The following is a 21,023-nucleotide window of genomic DNA, read 5'->3' as shown; positions in this document are numbered from 1 at the left end:
AAAACAGAGTCGATTGTGACACTGACAGGCTGTGTGTGTAAGAGAAACCGAGCGTGAATGAGGAAACTCGATGGACAGAAAGAAGTGTCTGCATGATATGTTCTGTTGATTGAATCTAACTTGAACAACTCACAGATACTCAGGTGAAATACAATGAAATTCTTGAACCCGGCATGTCAGCATTGTTTCAAGAACCAGTCTTGAGGGAGAAAAAAGATTGTATCTCAGAGTTGTGGGTGGAGTGTTTGAAATGCCTAACCGCTCCTGTTTTAGGTTAGAAAGCACTGTCACCTGTAAAGGTATACCTGTGTGACGACTTCCATATGTAAAAGGTCTCAGAGCATGGAGTTGAGTCACATTATACCGCTAACACAATCTCATGTGCCCGTCTGTTGCTGTAGAGTGGTAAATTTGGTGGAGCCCCTTCAGACAAACCGGAGAGTCAGCCTCAGAGTGTCCAGAGTGCCGAAGATGCAGCAGAACACGAGAACATGAAGGCCGTCCTAAAATGTAGCCTGCAGGGTGGAGAGAGTGGAACATCCACAGTGCCGGGCCTTCGAACACGCACCAGAGCCAGTAGCACCAGAGGTTCTTCTTATGCTTTTACACTTTTAAATATTTCCTTATTTTTACCACTGCCATCCAGAAAACTAGATTTGCATTATTCAAGTCAAACACAGTAACAGTTGTTTCATCTTTATTGAAGGAATTCTACCTAAAACCTTAGGTAGAAGTTTAATTAGGACTATTTAGCAATGTAGCAGCAAATCTCCTCAATCTCTATGTTTATACACCACTTTGGTGCCTCTGCTCACCCCCAACCAGCCAAGGCAGATGGCTTATTATTATTTTTCAGTTCATTTTTAATCAGTCATTTCAAGGCAGTAAGCAACAATTCAGTTATCGGGGGGAGAAGTTATAGTAGGGAATGGTCATCCGTGAATTTTTAGTTTTGTTTTGGATTTTACAAATAAATGTTATTTACATAAGACCAATTCACAATAGTGAAGGGGCTTTATATTACATGGCACAGACTACAAAATTAAGGAGAGGTATACAAATTATTTGGTGATCCTCAGTGACAAAGCATATAGAGTACGAAGACTTTTTTTAACACAAATAAACTGGTAAAACCAGGCTGAGGGAGGGTTGTGGGAGGAAAGTGAGTGTGACATAAAAGAGGAGCAGAACATCTTCCTGTTTTACGTTTACTTCAGCTGATCCAAAATGCCAGCTGAAGGCTTTTCAAGGGCCTATTATGACATCCTGTTTACAAGATGTTGCTAAATGTTGTAGCAACATTTGCTGAAAGTAAGCATGCAAACTAAAAGTACTATCAAAAACGATTTGCATTAGTACTACAGGCCAAGGTAATGCTACTGAGTTCAAATATCTGCTCAGACATGCTATTTCTGAGATTTACAGAGCCAGATGCCTCAAGTTTAGTTAATTGAATTCAGAAATAACTACAATTACAGGTTATCAAGTCTGTCGTTAAGCCTGCTTGTAGTTTAACTAAATGACTTAGCTCTTTAAAGAATATTATGAGATGCTATTACCTTGGTACCATCAGGCGTTCCGCTTGCCCATTTTGACTGTGTTGTTTTAGGTCGTGTTGCCCCATGGTGCTCTGCCAACGACGACCCAGTAAACTGCACAGATGACACAGCAGACGAGATCATGGAGAGGATTGTCAGGTCAGCCACTCAGGGGCCCAGCCAGCGGACGCAGCCGCGAGAGAGGAGACGATCCCGAGCCAATCGAAAATCATGTGAGTGGTGTCAAATATTGGGCGAGCGGCCTCATTTCTTATCATACACAGAGCAGAAAGCTCTAATCAGCTCCATATGTAAACTAATATAATGCAAAAAAACAAAACACTTTTTCCATGATAGGCGATTATGTTTCCACTCTGAATTTTCCTCTTGTGTGCACAGTGAGGAGGACACTGAGGAACGGTTTGACAACAGAGGAGGCAAACGCTCTTGGCTTGTCTAATGGTTCGGAGATGCAAGTGTGAGCTGGACCCCCACGGGACACCACGCTATCTGGAAGCCCTTTCACTGCCCCAAACCCCCCATAAGGACATAAAGACCCAACCCGTCAGCCTACTCTGCTCCGGTTTGGCACTAAAATCCCCCTCCCCAACCCCAGCTTTGATGAGTTGATCTCATCTTTGTATGTCTGGACTTGACCAAGTGCTTCCTAACGAAAGAGAAGGGTGAACAGGATTTTATTCCTGAACTGATGGGCAGAGGGAGCAGAAACGGCGTGCTGCATTAAAACCACTAAGCTTTGCCCTCGCCGGTTAAACACAGTTTACACATGATTTGCTTTCATAAGGCTTCATCACAGTTACGCTTTGAATGTGATATTGCATACAAACACCTGCAGAAATGTTTGGTTTTTTTAAGGCCGAGGGAGTCAAAACAGTTGGCAGTTTAATCCCCGTGGCCTTCAGTGAATTGAGAGGGCTAGAAAATCAGTTCAAATAAATGTGTTTGGGTTTAGTTTCAGCCCAGGAGCTTTCGTGACAAAAAAAGACATTTCATCTATTGAATAGATGGCTTTGTGCAGAGGGTTATTTTGTTATATACTACTGTGGTAGTTTTGTGTTTCGTTTTGCTCAAGAAGGTGCTCAAATAAGGAACAATTGCACTGGATGTAAAAGTTGGGTCTCAAAGGAAAGTGAGATCCTCGACACTGATTAACCATTCAGACATCTGAATCTGAGAACATACTCAGCAGTTAACCAGCAATTCAGCAGTAGCACAGTTTTTAAATATTTAATCAAAGTCAACATATCCAAGGCAAGCGTGCATTAGTTTACTAGATAAGAAGGAATTTATCAGAGAAACGGCGCAGATATTTTTTAAAGTTGATATGAAGAGAGAGAGAAAGGCGATTGCCAACAGCTCCGTTACAGGTTTGACTGGCGATCCCACTAGTTTCAGACTAATGCTAACGATGCAAACATTTATAGTTTGAACTGAAGTCGCATCGTCACCGTCGTGATCTATTCTCACCGATGAACAGCTGGAAACACTTGGAGTGAGGTGAAGTACAAGTGAGCAATCTTCACAGAGTTTATTTCGTTTTATTTTGTAGAGACTATGAGCTGCACATTTCAGAGTGCCTTTCAGAGACAGCTATTTATTAAGATGTTTTCAGGGACATATAATAACGAAAATGTTGCTACAGATGTGCGGTCTGTGGGGCAGGGAGGGAGCAGAGGTTAATATTGCAGTGTAGATCGTTCTTGAGCTGTGATTTATTTTTAACCAGTGTTTTTAAACTTGTCATGGCAGAATTACTTTTTTTGGTTCCATGCTATGTCTTGGATCAAGTAGTTTATGAAGATAGCTTTAACATATTTATGACAACTTAAGGATTGGCTATGCACATTAGCTGTTATCCTGTTGCCTTATTGTAAGATTCACTTAGGTTCACTCCATTCATAGTGTAGGTAAAATTATAGAGAGAGAGATCAGGCCATTTTTGCCATTTTCAGGGCATGTGGGGTGTATTTTTTTAATTCTCAATGAATGCAAACCATCAGGGGGCACATTTATGATTATTAGTTAGGAAGCACATAAAATGTTTTAATTTATAGACTTTTTTAAAACATCAAAATCTGTACTGAACTGAATATTTTAGAGGTCCACGTGCTGTTAATCAATTTAGAATGGCCTTGACTGAATTCATAATATGATCTCTATTCACTTTTAATTTTCACTGTGATGGAAACATAGCCATTGAGAAGATAAATCTGCATAAAAAAAAAAAATCAAATGAGCACTCCCTTTTTATTTTGTTTTGAATTGACTGGAACCTTTTCAGCACCTTAGACTCGATGTGTAGCATGCCACTTAGTAAAACTGAAGTTACAGGAGGAGCTGGGAGCTCAGTGCGTTTCCCGGGTTGTACTGACTTTTCAAGAGCAAAAACATGTTTGAAGCAATACAGGGGAATGTTGTAAACAGATGTACATGTCATGACTGTCTTTTTTTTTTTTTTTGCTCCATGTGTAGAATAGTGTATTATAGACTAAAAGCAGTGTTATTCAAAATATAATTTAAGAAAACCAAGCCATGCATGGTTTTAAAAAAAGTGACACTTCTGCTTAATCCAGGAGGTGGTTTCACTTTGGTTCTCAGAGCTGTAGGATTTTCACTTCAGACTGTAACATGAACACCCAGCGATCGGCTTTACCAGTTACTCCAGTAGAATCCAGATGGAAGCCTTTGATTTCATTGCACTTATATTTTTATCATTAGCCCATCACACACTGCTGCCTGTGCCATAACATCACTGTGGAACTTGGACTAAAGTGCTTTACTACCAAGGCTTCAATTGCATCTATACCCACAGCAAAAACTATGTAACAACTACAATAAAAAGGCAAAATGCATTTTTTTTGTCATCCCAACTTCTTTCTGCCACCTTTTCTTCTTTGAATACAAAAATAAATAAGTCACGTTTAGACCAGACAAAGCATGTGAAAGAAAAACTTAAGCCTGTTTATTTTTAGTCCACACAACCCATGTTTCAAGTCACTTTTATGTTCAAGAGCATACAGATGTCAGTGACACGTTTACCATTACAGCTGGTGTTTACATACGGCCAACTCATCTGGACTTAAAATTCATGTCTGTTCACAGGTGGTATGGAGCTAAATGCGATTATTGTTTGCTTGCAATATAATGCAGAGACATCACGATGATGAAGACAGCTATCTAAAAAAAGGATAGGTAGGAAAAACAAGCATTCAAAAAAGAAGAAAAAAAAAGCCAAAACTGTCTCAGCAAATCCAGTGCAACCCAAGACACGTTCTGCTTTATACTAGCTGAAAACAGAAAAAAGGGTAAATAAGAATTATAGAATTTGTATTTCCTGATCATAGTTCAAATTTAGCAATATACACTGTCCCTGAACAATTACTTTTGCACAGTACCTTAGATTTGTGAAGATAAATTACAAAATGGAGTCTTCCCTTTCCACAGGACATAATTTTCTTTGTAAAACCCCTGAAAAACTGACAGGCTTACCTAGTTTAACATTTTGTATTGCTACATTTTAAACAAAGATTGACAAAAGAATTTTTAGCTTTGCATATATTCATAGGTTTGTGGTTTGGTGTGCATCTGCGCCAATAATCATCTCTGATATAGCACCAAAAGACAAACACTTGACCATTCAGAGGTCAGGCATTTGTTAAATGTATGGTTTAGAAACAGCACGTTGCAAATGTGCAGAAAAGTCTAATCATTAACCCCAACATAATTATTCTTTTAAATGGCAAAGTAAACAACACTCTGCATATATATGTATATGAGACACATAAAGCTGACCCTGATGAGCAGTACGAGTCTGGCCTGACAGTTTCAACTGCTCACTTGTCTTCTGTCTCAGGGTCACTGCTGGATTTTATCATGTGCAATGGATACAAGTAAACTTGAAGCTGTCGTTTGGTACAATAATGCACTTTTAGATCTGAGTTGAGTGTAAATTTATAAAAAGGGTGCGTCGTTAACGCGTTAAGAAAAGAATCTGGTTGCCGTCCTCTCATGTATCCCATCATTTGGAGAAACAACAATCTTAAAATCTGAGGTGTCTAAAAAGTTTATACAAAAATGTATATCCAAATTATAGTTTATCCTGTGAGGGAAATATGTAAATGTTTATATTTTCAAAAGATACTTGTGTTTACCCATAGTTACACATGAAGTTAATTAAACATATAGCACCAGCTTGTAGATCATGCCAAGCCTTGGGTTTGGTCTAAAGCGCAAATCTGTGCCGCACTAAAAGAAGTGTAACGCAGACAGCAGTGAGACAAATCGACAAATCTTCAAAGAACTTAAAGTGCCACTCCAGTCCCACGCCCGCTGCCCAGGCTTCAGCTATCTAACCACAGTACACGCTTCTTATCTAAGACAACTGATGGGGAGCTTCAAGCATTTCCATTAGGAAAGTGTCAATAGGTGTGTCACCGATCAGCTTGAAGAAGAAAAGATGCTCCAAGCACTTCAAGCCAATAGATCGCAGTGCTGGCAGTCGAAGGAGGAGCTTAGCAAACCTGCAGGGAACAGAGAGGATATCATCTCACTTCACAAGATCAAAATGTACGAGACAGGACTACAACCAAGACTGTTACAGCAGAGGACCATTACCTTCCTTGCTGCTCTGGATATTTCTGTTTGCAGTAAGCTTCCAATGATGCATAGACCTTTTCTCTGAGGAGCTCCACCTCACCGGTGTTGGACAGCCCTTTAGCATCTACATGAAGAATGCAGAAAATTAAAAAAGCCCAAAACATTTTTTGAAGAAATAGTTAAATGTTTCTAATTTCTTCCATGTTAAGTACCTGGGTTAAACAGGACAATGGCTCGAAGGCAGCCCAGCTCTATTTTATCCATTTGCATATCTCTCATCTTATTGACGAGCTCAGTGAGAACTCTGGAAAAAAAAAAATGCAAGGTTTCAAAGCATTAAACAAAAACACTGAGCCTACACTGTGTAAGACACTCGGAACAACAAGAGGAAATGTACCTATCAAATATGGCGCCGACCTCTGCGCTCTGCACACTTTCTCTGTATCAAAAACAAAAGTCAAATTAGACAATACATTTTTATAACACAAATCATTGCAGTCAAGTGCAGCTTATATGTTTGTATCCTGGCAATTCTTTACTTCCATCAATGTACCTGTCAAAAATGGCTCCAACTCCCGCACTGTGTGCGTTATCGCGCTGTAGCTCAGAGGCAAGAAGAACTCCATCCTTCAAAGGAATGGAACGATGGGAGAACGAGGCGATCAGAAGCTCATTCCACCCTGAGAAATTAAGTCCATTTACACACAGATATGTAAAAAGCAATAAGATTTTAATTCATCATGACATTTAAAACAAAGACTCATGTGTCTCAGAGTCCTTTCTCCCTTAAGTTGAAGGCAATAATACAAAGACAGTTTAGTGCAACTGCATACACCATCCCCGCTGCTGTGAGATTTATGTCCTCAGGGTTCTGAACCACTGTGGCATGGGAAAAAAAGTTGTTATTGCCACTTTCCTTTCTGGGCAAAAAAACCCAAAAACCCTTCTGGGGCATCACCAGACACATAACAACCGGAGTTAGGAACAGTCACTACTTCAAAAATATTTTCTATTTGCAGAAATGTGGTCATTAACTCACAGCCTTTTAAGTTTCCTCTACACTTTGTTTTACTAGACATTCTCGTACACTAATTCTTAGCACTGCTTAGTTTTATAGGATATGCAATTTATTGCGATTTTGCAATTTTTTGCAAGGTATGCAATTTATAGAGTATTCAAATACACAAATATAATTAAACGGCTCCAAACAACAATAACTTAGATAGCAATGTAACTGTATGTTAAGAATTACAATAACCAGCATAAAAGGACGTCTTTGGCCATTTCAGAAGAATACTGTAGGGTGCCTTTGATAAACTTATAACATCAAAGCTGATCAGATCACTTGTGTGTGCTTGTTCATACCTGCACGCAGAAGGATGACCTGATCATCAAGGGGCAGTTCAGAGAAATGAGGGATTCTCTTTGCCCACTCCACCAGGGCAAACAGCTGTTTGTCTGCAGTCTGACAGATGTTGCTAACAGCATCATGTGGCTGAAACAAAACAAAAAAAGACAATCAATGCTTCCAGAAATTTCTGTAAGCTTTCATCTTAATAAACATAGCTATCATTCTGCTTATAGTGCTGCCATGTAAATGCATTTACGTTCCAACCACTCACCGAGTTTCCAGCAGAGCCTCCGTCTGAGTGAAGCTCAGTCTTTTGCTCCACAGCCGTCTCTGCCTCCAAGATCTTCTCCACAGGCATCTCGTCATTCACTCCAACACTGAATTCCAGCTCGCCTTCCCGCTCTCGGTTCCTCTGTCGTTCCTCTTGTACCGCTGCATCACACAAAACACACAAACAGACCATCAATGATGCTTGTAAGAGTTAATATGCAAAGTGTTCTGACTATGTGCAATCATTTTCTGATGCACTGAGAAAGTCTGCTATACAGACAAAACTTAGTAAGAGCAATATAGATGTATATGACTTTTAAAGTAGTGAATTGTTATCAATTTTAACTGAGTGGTAAAATTCAACTGAATTTTACTTTATCTTATTTATGTAGTACTAAATCAAAACAACAGTCGCATCAAGGCTCTTTATACTGTAGGTTAAAGACCCTACAGTATTACAAAGGAAACCCAAAGAATCAGTCGACCCCCTGTGAGCAAGCCCTTGGTGACACTGGGAAGGAAAAACTCCTTTTTAAAAGGAAGTAATCCTTTGGCACAACCAGCTTCACCCCCACCTGCTGCGACTGGTTGGGGGTGAGCGGAGGCACCAAAGTGCGGGTTGAGGACAAAGATTGGGAGCAGAGGGAGAAAGCAAAGAAGCCACACCGTGGGAGGGAGCCACAGTTTAATAATTACTGCTGCTGGTTGAAACCTCTAAATGCAACAGTGATGTATAAACACACAAAATGAAAAGAAGAAAGGTTCAGGGCCTAAATTCCCCAGCAGCCTAAGCCTACTGCAGCATAACTAAGAGAGGGTTCTAGCCCCAGCTATAAACTTGATCAAAAGGGAAAGTTTTAAATCTAATCTTAAAAGAATAGGCATTTGTCTCCCCAGTACAAACTGGGAGCTGGTTTTACAGTAGAGGGGCCTGATAGCTGAAGCTCTGTCTCCCATTTTACTTTCAGAAACTCCAGGGTGGGGCGGTATATGATGGGAAATAATCATTCAAAACTTTGTATATGAGAAGGATTTTAAATTCAATTCTGGATTCAACAAGAAGGCAATGAAGAAAATCTAATATGAGAGAAATATTTTTAGTCCCAGTTAGCACTCACACTGCTGTGTTTTGGAATTACACGAGGCCTTTCTGGGAGTATTTAGTGTGAGATGAGGATAATGAATAACAATAGCCCAGCCTACATATAATAAATGCATGAACTAGTTTTTCAGCATCAGTCTGAGACATGCTTAATTTTCTTTTAGTCACATTGCAAAAATTAAAGAACGCGGTGCAACATATTTGTTTTTAGTGCATGCTGAAGAATATGACTCACAGTGTTCAAAGTAAAGAATCTGGTTAGACACCATGTTTTAAAGATGACGACAAGTTCACTGGATCTAATTTACAGTGGAAATGAAACACAATTATCTACTGTTGTGTATTAATGTGTACAACCAGATGTTCATTCAAGTTCAAACTATAAATAAATTAGGGTTTTCTGCTCAGAACCTTAGGGTCAAATCAGAACTCGACTCTATATAATATCTGTGTGGATGTTCACCAGTGGAAGCTCAGTACAGAGTGGTTTATGTAGCACAAGAATGAAGCTAAGCATAAACATACAAATACAAGCCTTTGAACCCAAAAACAAAATGTTTTGGACCAACTTAAAATAATCTTTCTCCATTTAAAGCAGTCAAGCAGCCGTGCAAGTTAATTTGAAGGTTTTCACACATGCTCTTCCTCCCGCCCTTTTTTTCAGAATTTTCAAAACTGACTATGAATTGTTGTATTGGTATTATATTACTTAAAACTTAAGTAATTTTGAAGCAGTATAAGCAACACAAGCCAGGACTCTTCTTAAAATGCTGACACTGAGGGATAATCTGCCATTATCACTAGGCAATCAGACACTGAAAACTGCAGCTATACGAATCCGATCTGTGCCCTTAACAGCAACCAAAATTAGAACTCCTTGGATTACTGTTTATTAGACCACATACGTGCCACATACTACATTTGGCAGTACACCACAGCAGTCATCACTCTCCATCATTCCCAGGTCAAATTCACACACAAATGTCATGAACTTTGCATTTCTAGCAATTTCTAATTCTCCATGTGACATTAAAATACAGTATCCTCAAGAATTCAATGTCATACTCATCCATCCTTCAACTTTTCCATCTTCTGTTATGTCCTTTACAAGTTTGATTGCTAGTGAAAGATGGAGAAAGATTTGAATTGGAGACAGGTTAGTTGCACCAGCCCCAACAAACCTGTCTGTCCTAATGTATGTTATCAATAGTCCACATTTACTTTAACTGTTTTATTTAGGCTTAACTCTGTATAATTAATAACTTCATGAAATTTTCATTCACAGCTAGTTTTTTTATCGCTAACATACAACATTTTGACTTATCACTGTGGGTACAGTTACATGTAAGACAAGTCAGAACAAAACGCGTTGCTAAACCGTCTGACTGCCAAACAAGCTCTCAATGGCAATATTCTAATACTTTGCATACCTTCCCTCTTCATTCCCATGGCCAGGCACTTCTGGTAGCGGCAGTACTGGCAGCGATTGCGCTGGCGTTTGTCAACCAGGCACTCTTTGTTATCCCTGCAGGTGTAGCTCAGGTCTTTTCGCACAGTTCGTTTAAAGAAACCTTTGCAACCCTCACAGCTGTACACTCCATAGTGCTTGCCTGTAACATAATGGGGGGGGGGGGGGGGGGGGGGGGGGGGGGAACTAACGTTACGGCCCAATGAGAAGACTGGAAGGAAGACAACATCAACCTGCATGTATGAGTTGGGGAAACTTTTTGATATCATTCGTAATAAGTAAGATCCACTACATGAAAATGTTATCATGGGTTGAAATATTCGTCGGCTGATGTTTCACTTCTGTCCTTTACCTTGTGCTGATTAAGTTCACTCACCAGAAGAGCGGTCCCCACAGATGACACACAGACGTTTCTGAGACAACATTATTCCCGGGCTGTGAGCCTGCATGGGCCTCAGGCCAAACGGAGGCTTGATGTCTTCTGAGCTGCTGACTGAGTGCATCCCTGATATAGGCGCTGAAGATGAAATCTGGATACGATTGCAACCAAATAAAACAAGGGAAACAATGTAACAATGTCATTATTTGTATGTAATGGCCAGACAGCATTTTCCATCAATTTGAATAACTGGAGGCTAGGACTGCCAAAATTAGGCAAAAAAAAAAAACAACCCAAAAACAAAACAAAAACACTGTTTATTCCTTCAAAAATATCTTCAAATATCTAAATTATATCCACAAGAAGGCAAATTGATACGAGACTCATTATTACTTTTGTCAGTCCATTTAAACTGGGATAATTAGTGTGGATATTTACACACAGCTTATGACAGACACTATTTCTTAGTTATTTTCATTTTTACACATAAATACAGAAATATTTTCATAATTAAATGCCCTTTTGTTATTAGCACTAACTCTGACAATTTTTGCTTACAACGCCTTCTGTTAAGAGCCATTATTCAAAAATGCCTGCCTCTATAAGTGGAGTAATGTAAATAGTCAGTAAAGTGGGTTTTTTTTCCCACTGCAATGTACCTTAAGTGGCTGTGTATATTCGGCCCAGTTTAAACAAGCATCATGGCTCTCAGGCTAGCTACAGAGGATGCATGTTTTAAAAATAAGAGTTAAGTGCACTGTGACATCAGTACAATACATACACCCTCATGCATATGAATTACCTGACTGTTGCTGATGGGTCCAAATCCCAGAGAGTGTGGCACCACTGGGGAGTTAAGTGAGGGACTGATGACTGAAAACGGAGATCCTAAGATGCTGGTGGGGCTGTTGGAGGCTGAGCTGTTAGGTTGCTGTGAGGACATGGCTTGTAAGCTGCCCACTGAAAAGAAAAACGTCCCGTTCGAAGGATATCAATCTGAAAGTGATAAAAAAAAAAAAGGGATATAATAAGCTATGCAAACCTTTCTGATCTATCTTGATTAAAAGATAACAGAGACTGACTTTGACGATTATTATTTTGAGCTAAAGTTGCCAAACATGATTTGGTTGCAACTTCTCAAAAAAAGAAAAGAAAAAACGAGGGGGGGTATTTTGTTAATCATTACAAATTTGGTGTCTGTCAGTTCTCAAATGTTGAGAGTTTGCCAAGATTATATCATTATTTCTCCCATTTCAGAAATAAATTAGTGGCAGTCTTATAGCTGCGATTGCATTAAGTGGCAGAGAAACCAATTTTCCACAAGTGAGTTAGCTGGCCACGTACAAATCTATAACCATAAATCACTGAACATAAAAAGGTCCGTTTATTTAGCTAAGTTTAACTCAAAAATATTCACCCCCCCCCCCCAAAGAAAAAAAAACAAAAACAAACAAATCACCCCTCCTCAAAAAACTGGACAAATAAAAGGGAAAGAATTCTCGTGGCAGGTAATGTTTGTACGTACAAATATTTGCTTACATTAATCAGTGTGCGTTAGTTAGCGTTTCATGTTTGCCAAAATGTTGCTAAAGGTACGCAGTAGCGCTACCGCCGAGTCATTATTAAGTACATACTAGACCTTACTAGAACAAAAAGCTAATTCGTTGTCCGTAGTCTGCAAAAACTACAACGCCTAACTAATTACGACAAATAGACAATGTCGGAGTTTGCCTTTATCGATAGCTCGTTAGCTGCAACTCTTCGGCTTCAAAGATCCATGCTATACAACAACATTAGCAAACATTAGCTTTGGTTTTCACACGTCTAAGTGATACTACCTTCTGTAGCTTTTTTGTAAAACTGGGATATAGCAAACAGACCTTGTTTCGCATCTAAAAATGTTGCATAATAATCGACAATCCGCTCGACATGCATTTGCTAAGATTAGCTTGTTAGCTTAATTTACGGCTAATATAGCCAACATTAGCTCGATGCTAGATTCAGGGGTAATACCCCAAGGAAGCGACTGTTCACAACTACCTCATGGTTGTTGGAAGGTTGGAATTACATACCAGACACACCTTCGAAGCATTGTTGAGAATCACTTCTAGATAAAGGCCGAGTCTCAGACACAGTTTGCTTCGGTCAGAAGCTGTTGTTGTTTACAGGCCATGATGGCTCAGTGCCACAATCGACTTGAGCCAAAATGTCCCACGGGACCACCCATAACAGCACCGTCATATGACACCACTGCTGCAGAGGTTCAGCTTGATTTAGTATTTAATCACAGTTAATTTGGTTGGCGGTTATCGCGTCACAATTGTATGCAGTATTTGAGTTTAAATAATATCTATCTTCTCAATATATACTGTTATCAAATTCAGCACACTACGCTCCAAAAATACACAACATCAAAGGGTATATAAACGAGCCATACGTGATGCATTCAAGAAACACTGAACATTTCATACCTGCTCAAATACAAGCGAGTGATTGTTTTGGGTATGATAGGGGGAGTGGTAAACAAAAATGTAAGTAAACAGTAGTAAATTCAGCCAGAAACTGTGTGTGGTTTTTGCGTAGCCCAATTGTGGCATGCTATTATTTAAGAATCTGAGCAAGCTGTTTTAAACAGCCACACCTACAAAAAGAGTTGGAATGTTTTCCCTTTGACAGAAGGAAGGGGTATATACAGTATTGCACAACTTGTTCTTGCACCAGTGATTTATTTGTGCAGTAATATTTTCCACTATTCAAAATATTGAACACAGTGTTCTGTTCCTCTAAAGACCATTTTTGTCCAACGTTTTTTTCTCCTGGGCTGGAGAATGACTTGCACTTTTGTTCTCGTGAATTAGTTGCACTGCCTCCTAAACCCTCATAAGCTGAGGTTCAGTTTATTTTGTACCATTTGCAGGACATTTTACAAGCAAAACAAATTTGTTTTATTTCAGTTAGAACAACTAGACATTGACACCTGCATTCTAGACCTACCTGAATATTCTCATATAAATTCATCTCAACAAACAAGAAAACTCATATGGCCTACGGTATGCAGGCAATCAAAACATGAACTTGAAAAACTGCTTTGCTTTTTGTTACTTTGTGAGAAGGTGGCTGTTAACAAGCCAGGTGACATTCCTCCTGCAAACACTGTGCTGCCTGAAACTGCTTGCACCTTATAGGAGCAGCAGCTGATCAGAACAGAGCAATATGGTGAGCAGTATTATACGTGTAACATCTTTTGGCTTGTTGCTTTGCAGTTTGTCATCATGACTGAAAACAATAGACTAACCACGATGAAAAGGACCTCTGCTGCTTATTTGACTTTTTTGTCAGGTTAGTATGATACATTTGTATTTACAATTTATATAAATTTAGTTATATAAAGTTTGATTAAACATAACATGATAAAAAACAAATATTTTTCTGTACTTCCACAGTTTTTTGCTTTTTCACACTGGGATCTTCAGACTTTCACCTTATTACTCTCACTGAGAACTACACACAAGCCAAGAGTTATTGCAGATATATGTACACTGATTTAGCAACAATTTACAACTTAGAAGATATAAATAATCTGGTTTCTTTAGCTTCAAATATAACTGAAAACACTTGGATAGGACTGGAGATCGGAGCTGTGTGGATGTGGCATTGGTCTTTGCCTGGTCAAGTAACAGATTTTTTTAAGTGGAAATCAGGAGAAGTAATAACAAATAAGCAAGAAGAATGTGCAGCAATGGATCAATTTGGTGGGTGGTTTGTCAGTGCCTGTGGAGTTCTAAGAAAGTTTGTTTGTCAAGGTAAGTAAAATTACAATAATTTATTTCAGAGAGATCAATAATAACAATAATAATAATACATTTAATTAAATTACAGGGACACATACTGGTGATTTCATTTTTGTTAATGAGTCCAAATCATGGTGGGATGCTCGGAGTCATTGCAGGGGCTTGCCATCTGATCTAGTTAGCATACACTCTGAAGCAGAGAATATGGCAGTGCTCAACGTGTCTGCATCACAGACTGTCTGGATTGGGCTGTTCAAAGACCCCTGGAAATGGTCGGATGGAAGTAACTCATCTTTTCGTTTCTGGAGAGCTTCTCAGCCCAGCTATCTTCCAAATCAGGATTGTGTTGCTGCAGTATTTCAAGATAATGGGAAGTGGAATGAGCAAAGCTGCAGTAACCAACTCAATTTTGTTTGCCGTGGGGGTAAGTTTGTGTTATTTATTTATAAATTGTATGTATTTACTATGTCAGCAAAGTTATATTATAACTTTTTGTTTTCTATTACACAAGACACAACAATCTATATCTGTCCACTCATTACTCACTTTTACATCAAGGAAATCATTTTCAACACTGCCATTCACAATAGACAGTGGCCTGTAATTGAGAAAAATGTACTTCAAATTAATTTGATTGCAGCTGCTGCTACCAAACAGTCAAGCACCATTACCACAACAGAAGGAACAGCTGCAGGTGGAGTGAGAACACCAAATACCACAGAGTTTATGTCACCTACATCAAGTACTCATCTCCAAAGTACAACTACAGAAATGTCATCTTTGACACAGCCACCTCCTGCAACTACTGTGAATTTAACTACAGGTGGTGACTCTATATTAACAACCCCGGGAGGAATTTCAGCCCAGATCCCAACAACACAGACAGGGATTTCAGCCCCAAACACTACAATACAGAAAGAGACTTCAGCCCAGAACACTACAATACAGAAAGAGACTTCAGCCCAGAATGCTACAACCTACATAGGAATTTCAACCCAGAACACTACAGCATTCATGAGGATTTCAGCCCAGATCACTACAGCACATACAGGGACTTCAACCCCAAACACTACAACACATACAGGGACATCAGCCCAGGACACTACAGCATACATAGGGACTTCAACCCAGAACACTACAGCATACATAGAGACTTCAACCCCAAACACTACAGCATACATAGAGACTTCAACCCCAAACACTACAGCATACATAGAGACTTCAACCCCAAACACTACAGCACACATAGGGACTTCACTCCAGAACACTACAGCATACATAGGGACTTCAACCCCAAACAGTACAGCATACATAGAGACTTCAACCCCAAACACTACAGCATACATAGGGACTTCAACCCCAAACACTACAGCATACATAGGGACTTCAACCCCAAACACTACTGCACACATAGGGACTTCACTCCAGAACACTACAGCATACAGAGGGACTTCAACCCCAAACAATACAGCATACATAGAGACTTCAACCCCAAACAGTACAGCATACATAGAGACTTCAACCCCAAACACTACAGCATACATAGGGACTTCAACCCCAAACACTACAGCATACATAGGGACTTCAACCCCAAACACTACTGCACACATAGGGACTTCACTCCAGAACACTACAGCATACATAGGGACTTCAACCCCAAACACTACTGCACACATAGGGACTTCACTCCAGAACACTACAGCATACATAGAGACTTCAGCCCCAAACACTACAGCATACATAGAGACTTCAACCCCAAACACTACAGCATACATAGAGACTTCAACCCCAAACACTACAGTATACATAGAGACTTCAACCCCAAATACTACAGCATACATAGAGACTTCAGCCCCAAACACTACAGCATACATAGAGACTTCAACCCCAAACACTACAGCATACATAGAGACTTCAACCCCAAACACTACAGCATACATAGAGACTTCAACCCCAAACAGTACAGCATACATAGAGACTTCAACCCCAAACACTACAGCATACATAGAGACTTCAACCCCAAACACTACAGCATACATAGAGACTTCAACCCCAAACACTACAGCATACATAGAGACTTCAACCCCAAACAGTACAGCATACATAGAGACTTCAGCCCCAAACACTACAGCATACATAGAGAATTCAACCCCAAACACTACAGCATACATAGAGACTTCAGCCCCAAACACTACAGCATACATAGAGAATTCAACCCCAAACACTACAGCATACATAGAGACTTCAGCCCCAAACACTACAGCATACATAGAGACTTCAGCCCCAAACACTACAGCATACATAGAGACTTCAGCCCCAAACACTACAGCATACATAGAGACTTCAACCCCAAACACTACAGCATACATAGAGACTTCAACCCCAAACACTACAGCATACATAGAGACTTCAACCCCAAACACTACAGCATACATAGGGACTTCACTCCAGAACACTACAGCATACATAGAGACTTCAACCACAAACACTACAGCATACATAGAGACTTCAACCCCAAACACTACAGCACACATAGGGACTTCAGCCCAGAACACGACAGCATACATAGAGACTTCAACCCCAAACACTACAGCATACATAGAGACTTCAACCCCAAACACTACAGCATACATAGGGACTTCACTCCAGAACACTACAGCATACATAGAGACTTCAACCACAAACACTACAGCACACATAGGGACTTCACTCCAGAACACTACAGCATACATAGAGACTTCAACCCCAAACACTACAGCATACATAGAGACTTCAACCCCAAACACTACAGCATACATAGAGACTTCAACCCCAAACACTACAGCATACATAGGGACTTCAACCCCAAACACTACAGCATACATAGGGACTTCGGTCCAAAACACTACTGAACACATAGGGACTTTAGGCCAGAACACTACAGCATACATAGAGACTTCAACCCTGAACACTACAGCATACATAGAGACTTCAACCCTGAACACTACAGCACACATAGGGACTTCAGCCCAGAACACCACACATTCCTCAACCGTAACGGCCAGTGTAATCAGTCAAAATTTGCACCAAGGTATGTTTAAAATATCACATCTTTGATTTTGTTTTGCATTACAAATTATGCAATTAAGTAATTCTCTTCACGTTTTCTTCCAGAAGGAAACATGATATTAATTCAAGAAAACATGACATGGATTGAAGCTCTGAGTTACTGCAGGAAACATTATTTTGATCTTGTTGACATTGAGACCAAAAACATACAGGACCAGGTTGCTCAAAAGGCAAAGAATGCTACATCATCCTATGTGTGGCTGGGTCTACGCTACACTGTTCAATTTAATTTTTGGTTCTGGATCAGGTCAATGTCTAGCTGTTACCAGAACTGGTTACCAGGAGAAGGACCTCAAAGGGATTATGGCAGTGCTGTTAGTGGTGCCATGGAGGCCACTGGGGGGCAGCAGTGGGTAGGTTTGCCCGAGACAGAAAAACTGAATTTTATCTGCAGCACATGTGCTGGATGAATGAGGGCCAGTGCCCCTTAATGTAATGAAAAAATTAACACATTTTCCTATACTGACATGTGCACCCCTTGGTTTAAAATTCATGCTGTGTTCAGTTACACCATCAATCCAGTGAACCTTGGGGGCCGTGATCCTGATTGTTTTAATGCTAAGTTATGACATCATATCTCTGTTGAAATACAGCTGCCTCCTCTGTTGTTAATATTGAATTTAATTAGATATGAAAACGTTTTTTAATCTTTGCATTTAATGAATATGACATGTAAATTTTCTACATGTGTCATTTACAAGAGCAGGCATCATTTAATCCCTCACCCTCACCCAGCCGGCCGAACAAGAGGTAAAAAAAAGTAAATGGTAAATGGCCTGTATTTGTATAGCGACCCCAAAGCGCTTTACACATCCAGTCATCCACACATTCACACACTGATGATGGCAGCTACATTGTAGCCACAGCCATCCTGGGGCGCACTGACAGAGGCGAGGCTGCTGGACACTGGCGCCACCGGGCCCTCTGACCGCCACCAGTAGGCAACGGGTGAAGTGTCTTGCGCAAGGACACAATGACCGAGACTGTCCAAGCCGGGGCTCGAACCGGCAACCTTCCGATTACAAGGCTTGAGCCACGATCGCCCACTCGCCCAAAAGAAAAAATGTTTCTGTTTTGTAGGCGTGCACATTCACATTTATGGGCAGCAGGAAAAATGTGGGAAAATTGATCATCTATGTGCCTTTCAACTTGGGGTTACTATTTGCATGTTGGGGCCTCGAGTTTGTCAGCCCAGTATGGCTCTGATCCATACTGCCTGCTGCACTCACTGACCTGACATTCGCTGGCCACTCAGAAGATCTGCAATACAGACGTTCACACTTCCTTTACCCTTGAGGTACACAGAGAATTGATAAACCATGGAAGCAGGACGTGATGAAGCCGTATTTAATATGATAAACTGTATATAAATTTTATCTATTGCAGAATTGCATATGTCAAAGAAGTTGATACAAAATAGTATGTTTTGTATGTTTATCTGTTTTTTATATACGTAACAAAATGTCTTATTTTTTAAGTAAATAAATAATCCCTCCAAATACCTGTGTTATTCTTTATCAATTTATAAATGATTGTATCTCCTTATATAGCTCCTTGATATCACAAATGAAACCATACAACACAGGAAATATCTTGTGCTTGATACTATAATTTATTATATATGTATATATATATGTATATGTAAAATATGTAAAATTATAATCTGTTGTTGTTGACTGAAATAAAACAAATTTCAATTTCAATATCTGCTGTCAATTAAAAAAACATTAAAAATCAAATAGTGATATTAGGCATGTACCACGATGAGCAGCTAATCTACTAAATTATAGAAAACATGCATTCATTTGCAAATATTACATTTTCTGATACCTTTCTAGAAATGTTAGCACTGGTTTATGTTTTATTGGTATCTAAGAACATTTGCAGTGTGGATTTCAATAACTCCATAAAGTCAGTAAATAGCAGCTTGAAATTCACTGCTAAATCTTTTTTAACTGCTTTTGCATCCAAGATGAAAATCATGTCACTTCTCAATTCTACGGATCATTACACAAGTGTGTCACAGGTTTTCCCTGATCAGCCATTGGTCGGTGAGTCTCCCATCAGTTCAATGTTAATGTTCCAATTGGGCGCAGTCAGTCAATCAGTCTGTGGACTACTCCCTCCCCTCCTTTTCTCACCCTCATCTCCTCTTGTGTGCTGTCCAGCTGGCTCTGACCCCTGACCTTTCACCCTCACTCCTGACCTTTGGCAACATTCCCACGCCACACCCTTTTGTGCACATCTCTCCATCCTAAACCACTGGTCACTCCCTCTGAATTTTAAGAGATTATGGTGAAACATGATGCATTTCCACTGCGATCAGTGCAATGCAACCTAATTTGGCCTAATCCCAATTCAAGAGATGTGAAACTTACAAAGCAATCTGAGTGTGTGGAAAGTAACACAACAAAAAATACATCTAGTTATTTAGTCTAAAAACTATACATATAATGTTCAATAAATCTAAAATAGCAACTAAACATTGCAATTAATCAATGCAACCTCTGCAAAGTAGTGCAAGGTTTATCCAAAATTCATCCATAGATGTGGTCAGCAAACACACTTCAATTTGGACAATATTTTTGATATTCAAATGTAAGAAAATGTCATGTCTTCATGTCTTACTACCTGCCTTTGAATGTCCTATCTTTCCTCTCTCTCCATACCTTCTCTTAGTGTGGAGCCCTATGCAGATCCCTCCCTTCTGTCACTTTCACAGTTAATTGTAGAAAAGGAGATTTTCTTCATTGAACCCCAGTCTCTTAGGTAACCTCACTCCTGCATGAAATGAGATGGACATCGGTGAAGAGACAGAGAGGGGGGACAAGGGACAGGCAAAATGAACGAGAAGTAGTGGAAGATGGATGCAGAGGAGAGCGGACTTAGAAATATTTATTAAAAACACCCTCAAAAAGTAAGAAAAAATAGCTTAATGTTCCATGTGCATATGGATACATGATTAATAACAACTTCTCTGGGACTATAATTACTATATTGTTGATGGTGCATTATGTAAGTATTGGAATTTTTTTCACTTTATTTTTTTTACTTTAACTCATTAATAAGCTGGTTCACAGATTAAAAAAAAAATGAATATTTAAACATTTTTGAAGCATTTTAGAGTTCAATACCAAATTTCTACTCATGGCTTATATTTTAATTATCAGTCTGCTGACAGGCTACAAATTTTTGAAAGAACTCTGCACATTTTGTCATAGCTATTTTTCTATGTGTTTCAATTAATCTTCCAGGGTATTTTATCAAACCATCCACTGCAGGACTGAATCCCAAGCCTAAAGGTTGCTGTGACTGTTCAACCAAAACTTGACAGGGAGTCTGGTGTTGATTGTCCAAACGCAATTCTTGTATTTAATATCCATATCCAGGAGTTGTGGC

The 21,023-nt window shown here is 39.5% G+C and overlaps 3 protein-coding genes across 9 annotated transcripts in view; 2 read left to right on the top strand and 1 right to left on the bottom strand.

The window, feature by feature from the left end:
* Positions 1 to 4,475, top strand: part of fhod3b (formin homology 2 domain containing 3b) — a 96,207-nt gene extending 91,732 nt beyond the window's left edge. For 3 of the 5 annotated variants that reach the window (XM_087848140.1, XM_006801427.2, XM_035912329.2), the window contains 3 exons: positions 402 to 588; positions 1,610 to 1,771; positions 1,938 to 4,473. In XM_087848140.1, coding sequence (XP_087704266.1) covers positions 402 to 588; positions 1,610 to 1,771; positions 1,938 to 2,020 — 432 coding nt within the window. In that variant the 3' untranslated portion in view covers positions 2,021 to 4,473. Of the gene's footprint in view, positions 1 to 401; positions 589 to 1,609; positions 1,772 to 1,937 lie in introns of all 5 variants that reach the window. The other 2 variants (XM_006801430.2, XM_087848141.1) reach the window with 1 other exon arrangement.
* Positions 4,476 to 4,499: 24 nt separating this feature from the next.
* Positions 4,500 to 12,963, bottom strand: rxrbb (retinoid x receptor, beta b). Of its 3 annotated transcripts, none has more exons than XM_006801431.3 (12): positions 12,798 to 12,963; positions 11,528 to 11,721; positions 10,723 to 10,876; positions 10,309 to 10,488; positions 9,944 to 9,997; positions 7,778 to 7,938; positions 7,521 to 7,650; positions 6,709 to 6,835; positions 6,553 to 6,594; positions 6,368 to 6,459; positions 6,174 to 6,279; positions 4,500 to 6,079 (listed from the first exon to the last, which is right to left on the bottom strand). In XM_006801431.3, the coding sequence occupies exons 2-12, from the start codon at positions 11,666 to 11,668 to the stop codon at positions 5,932 to 5,934; spliced, it is 1,335 nt and encodes a 444-aa protein (XP_006801494.1). In that variant the 5' UTR covers positions 11,669 to 11,721; positions 12,798 to 12,963; the 3' UTR covers positions 4,500 to 5,931. The 3 variants fall into 3 exon arrangements, with proteins under 3 accessions (XP_006801494.1, XP_006801495.1, XP_006801497.1); XM_006801432.3 differs by having other exon boundaries at positions 12,807 to 12,963; XM_006801434.3 differs by lacking the exon at positions 9,944 to 9,997.
* LOC118454959 (uncharacterized) lies at positions 12,205 to 19,118 on the top strand. Its single transcript, XM_087848142.1, has 8 exons — positions 12,205 to 12,233; positions 13,989 to 14,064; positions 14,169 to 14,528; positions 14,605 to 14,940; positions 15,157 to 15,450; positions 15,616 to 15,860; positions 15,993 to 17,586; positions 17,670 to 19,118. Exons 2-8 carry the CDS (start codon positions 13,998 to 14,000, stop codon positions 18,032 to 18,034), a joined length of 3,261 nt encoding a protein of 1,086 aa, XP_087704268.1. The 5' UTR covers positions 12,205 to 12,233; positions 13,989 to 13,997; the 3' UTR covers positions 18,035 to 19,118.
* Positions 19,119 to 21,023: the final 1,905 nt, after the last annotated feature.

This window comes from Neolamprologus brichardi, chromosome 11 (assembly GCF_056152115.1).
Source record: "Neolamprologus brichardi isolate AB-2024 chromosome 11, ASM5615211v1, whole genome shotgun sequence".
NCBI lineage: Eukaryota > Metazoa > Chordata > Actinopteri > Cichliformes > Cichlidae > Neolamprologus > Neolamprologus brichardi.
Note: the sequence above shows the minus strand (reverse complement) of the source record. Positions and strands in the feature narration are given on the sequence as shown.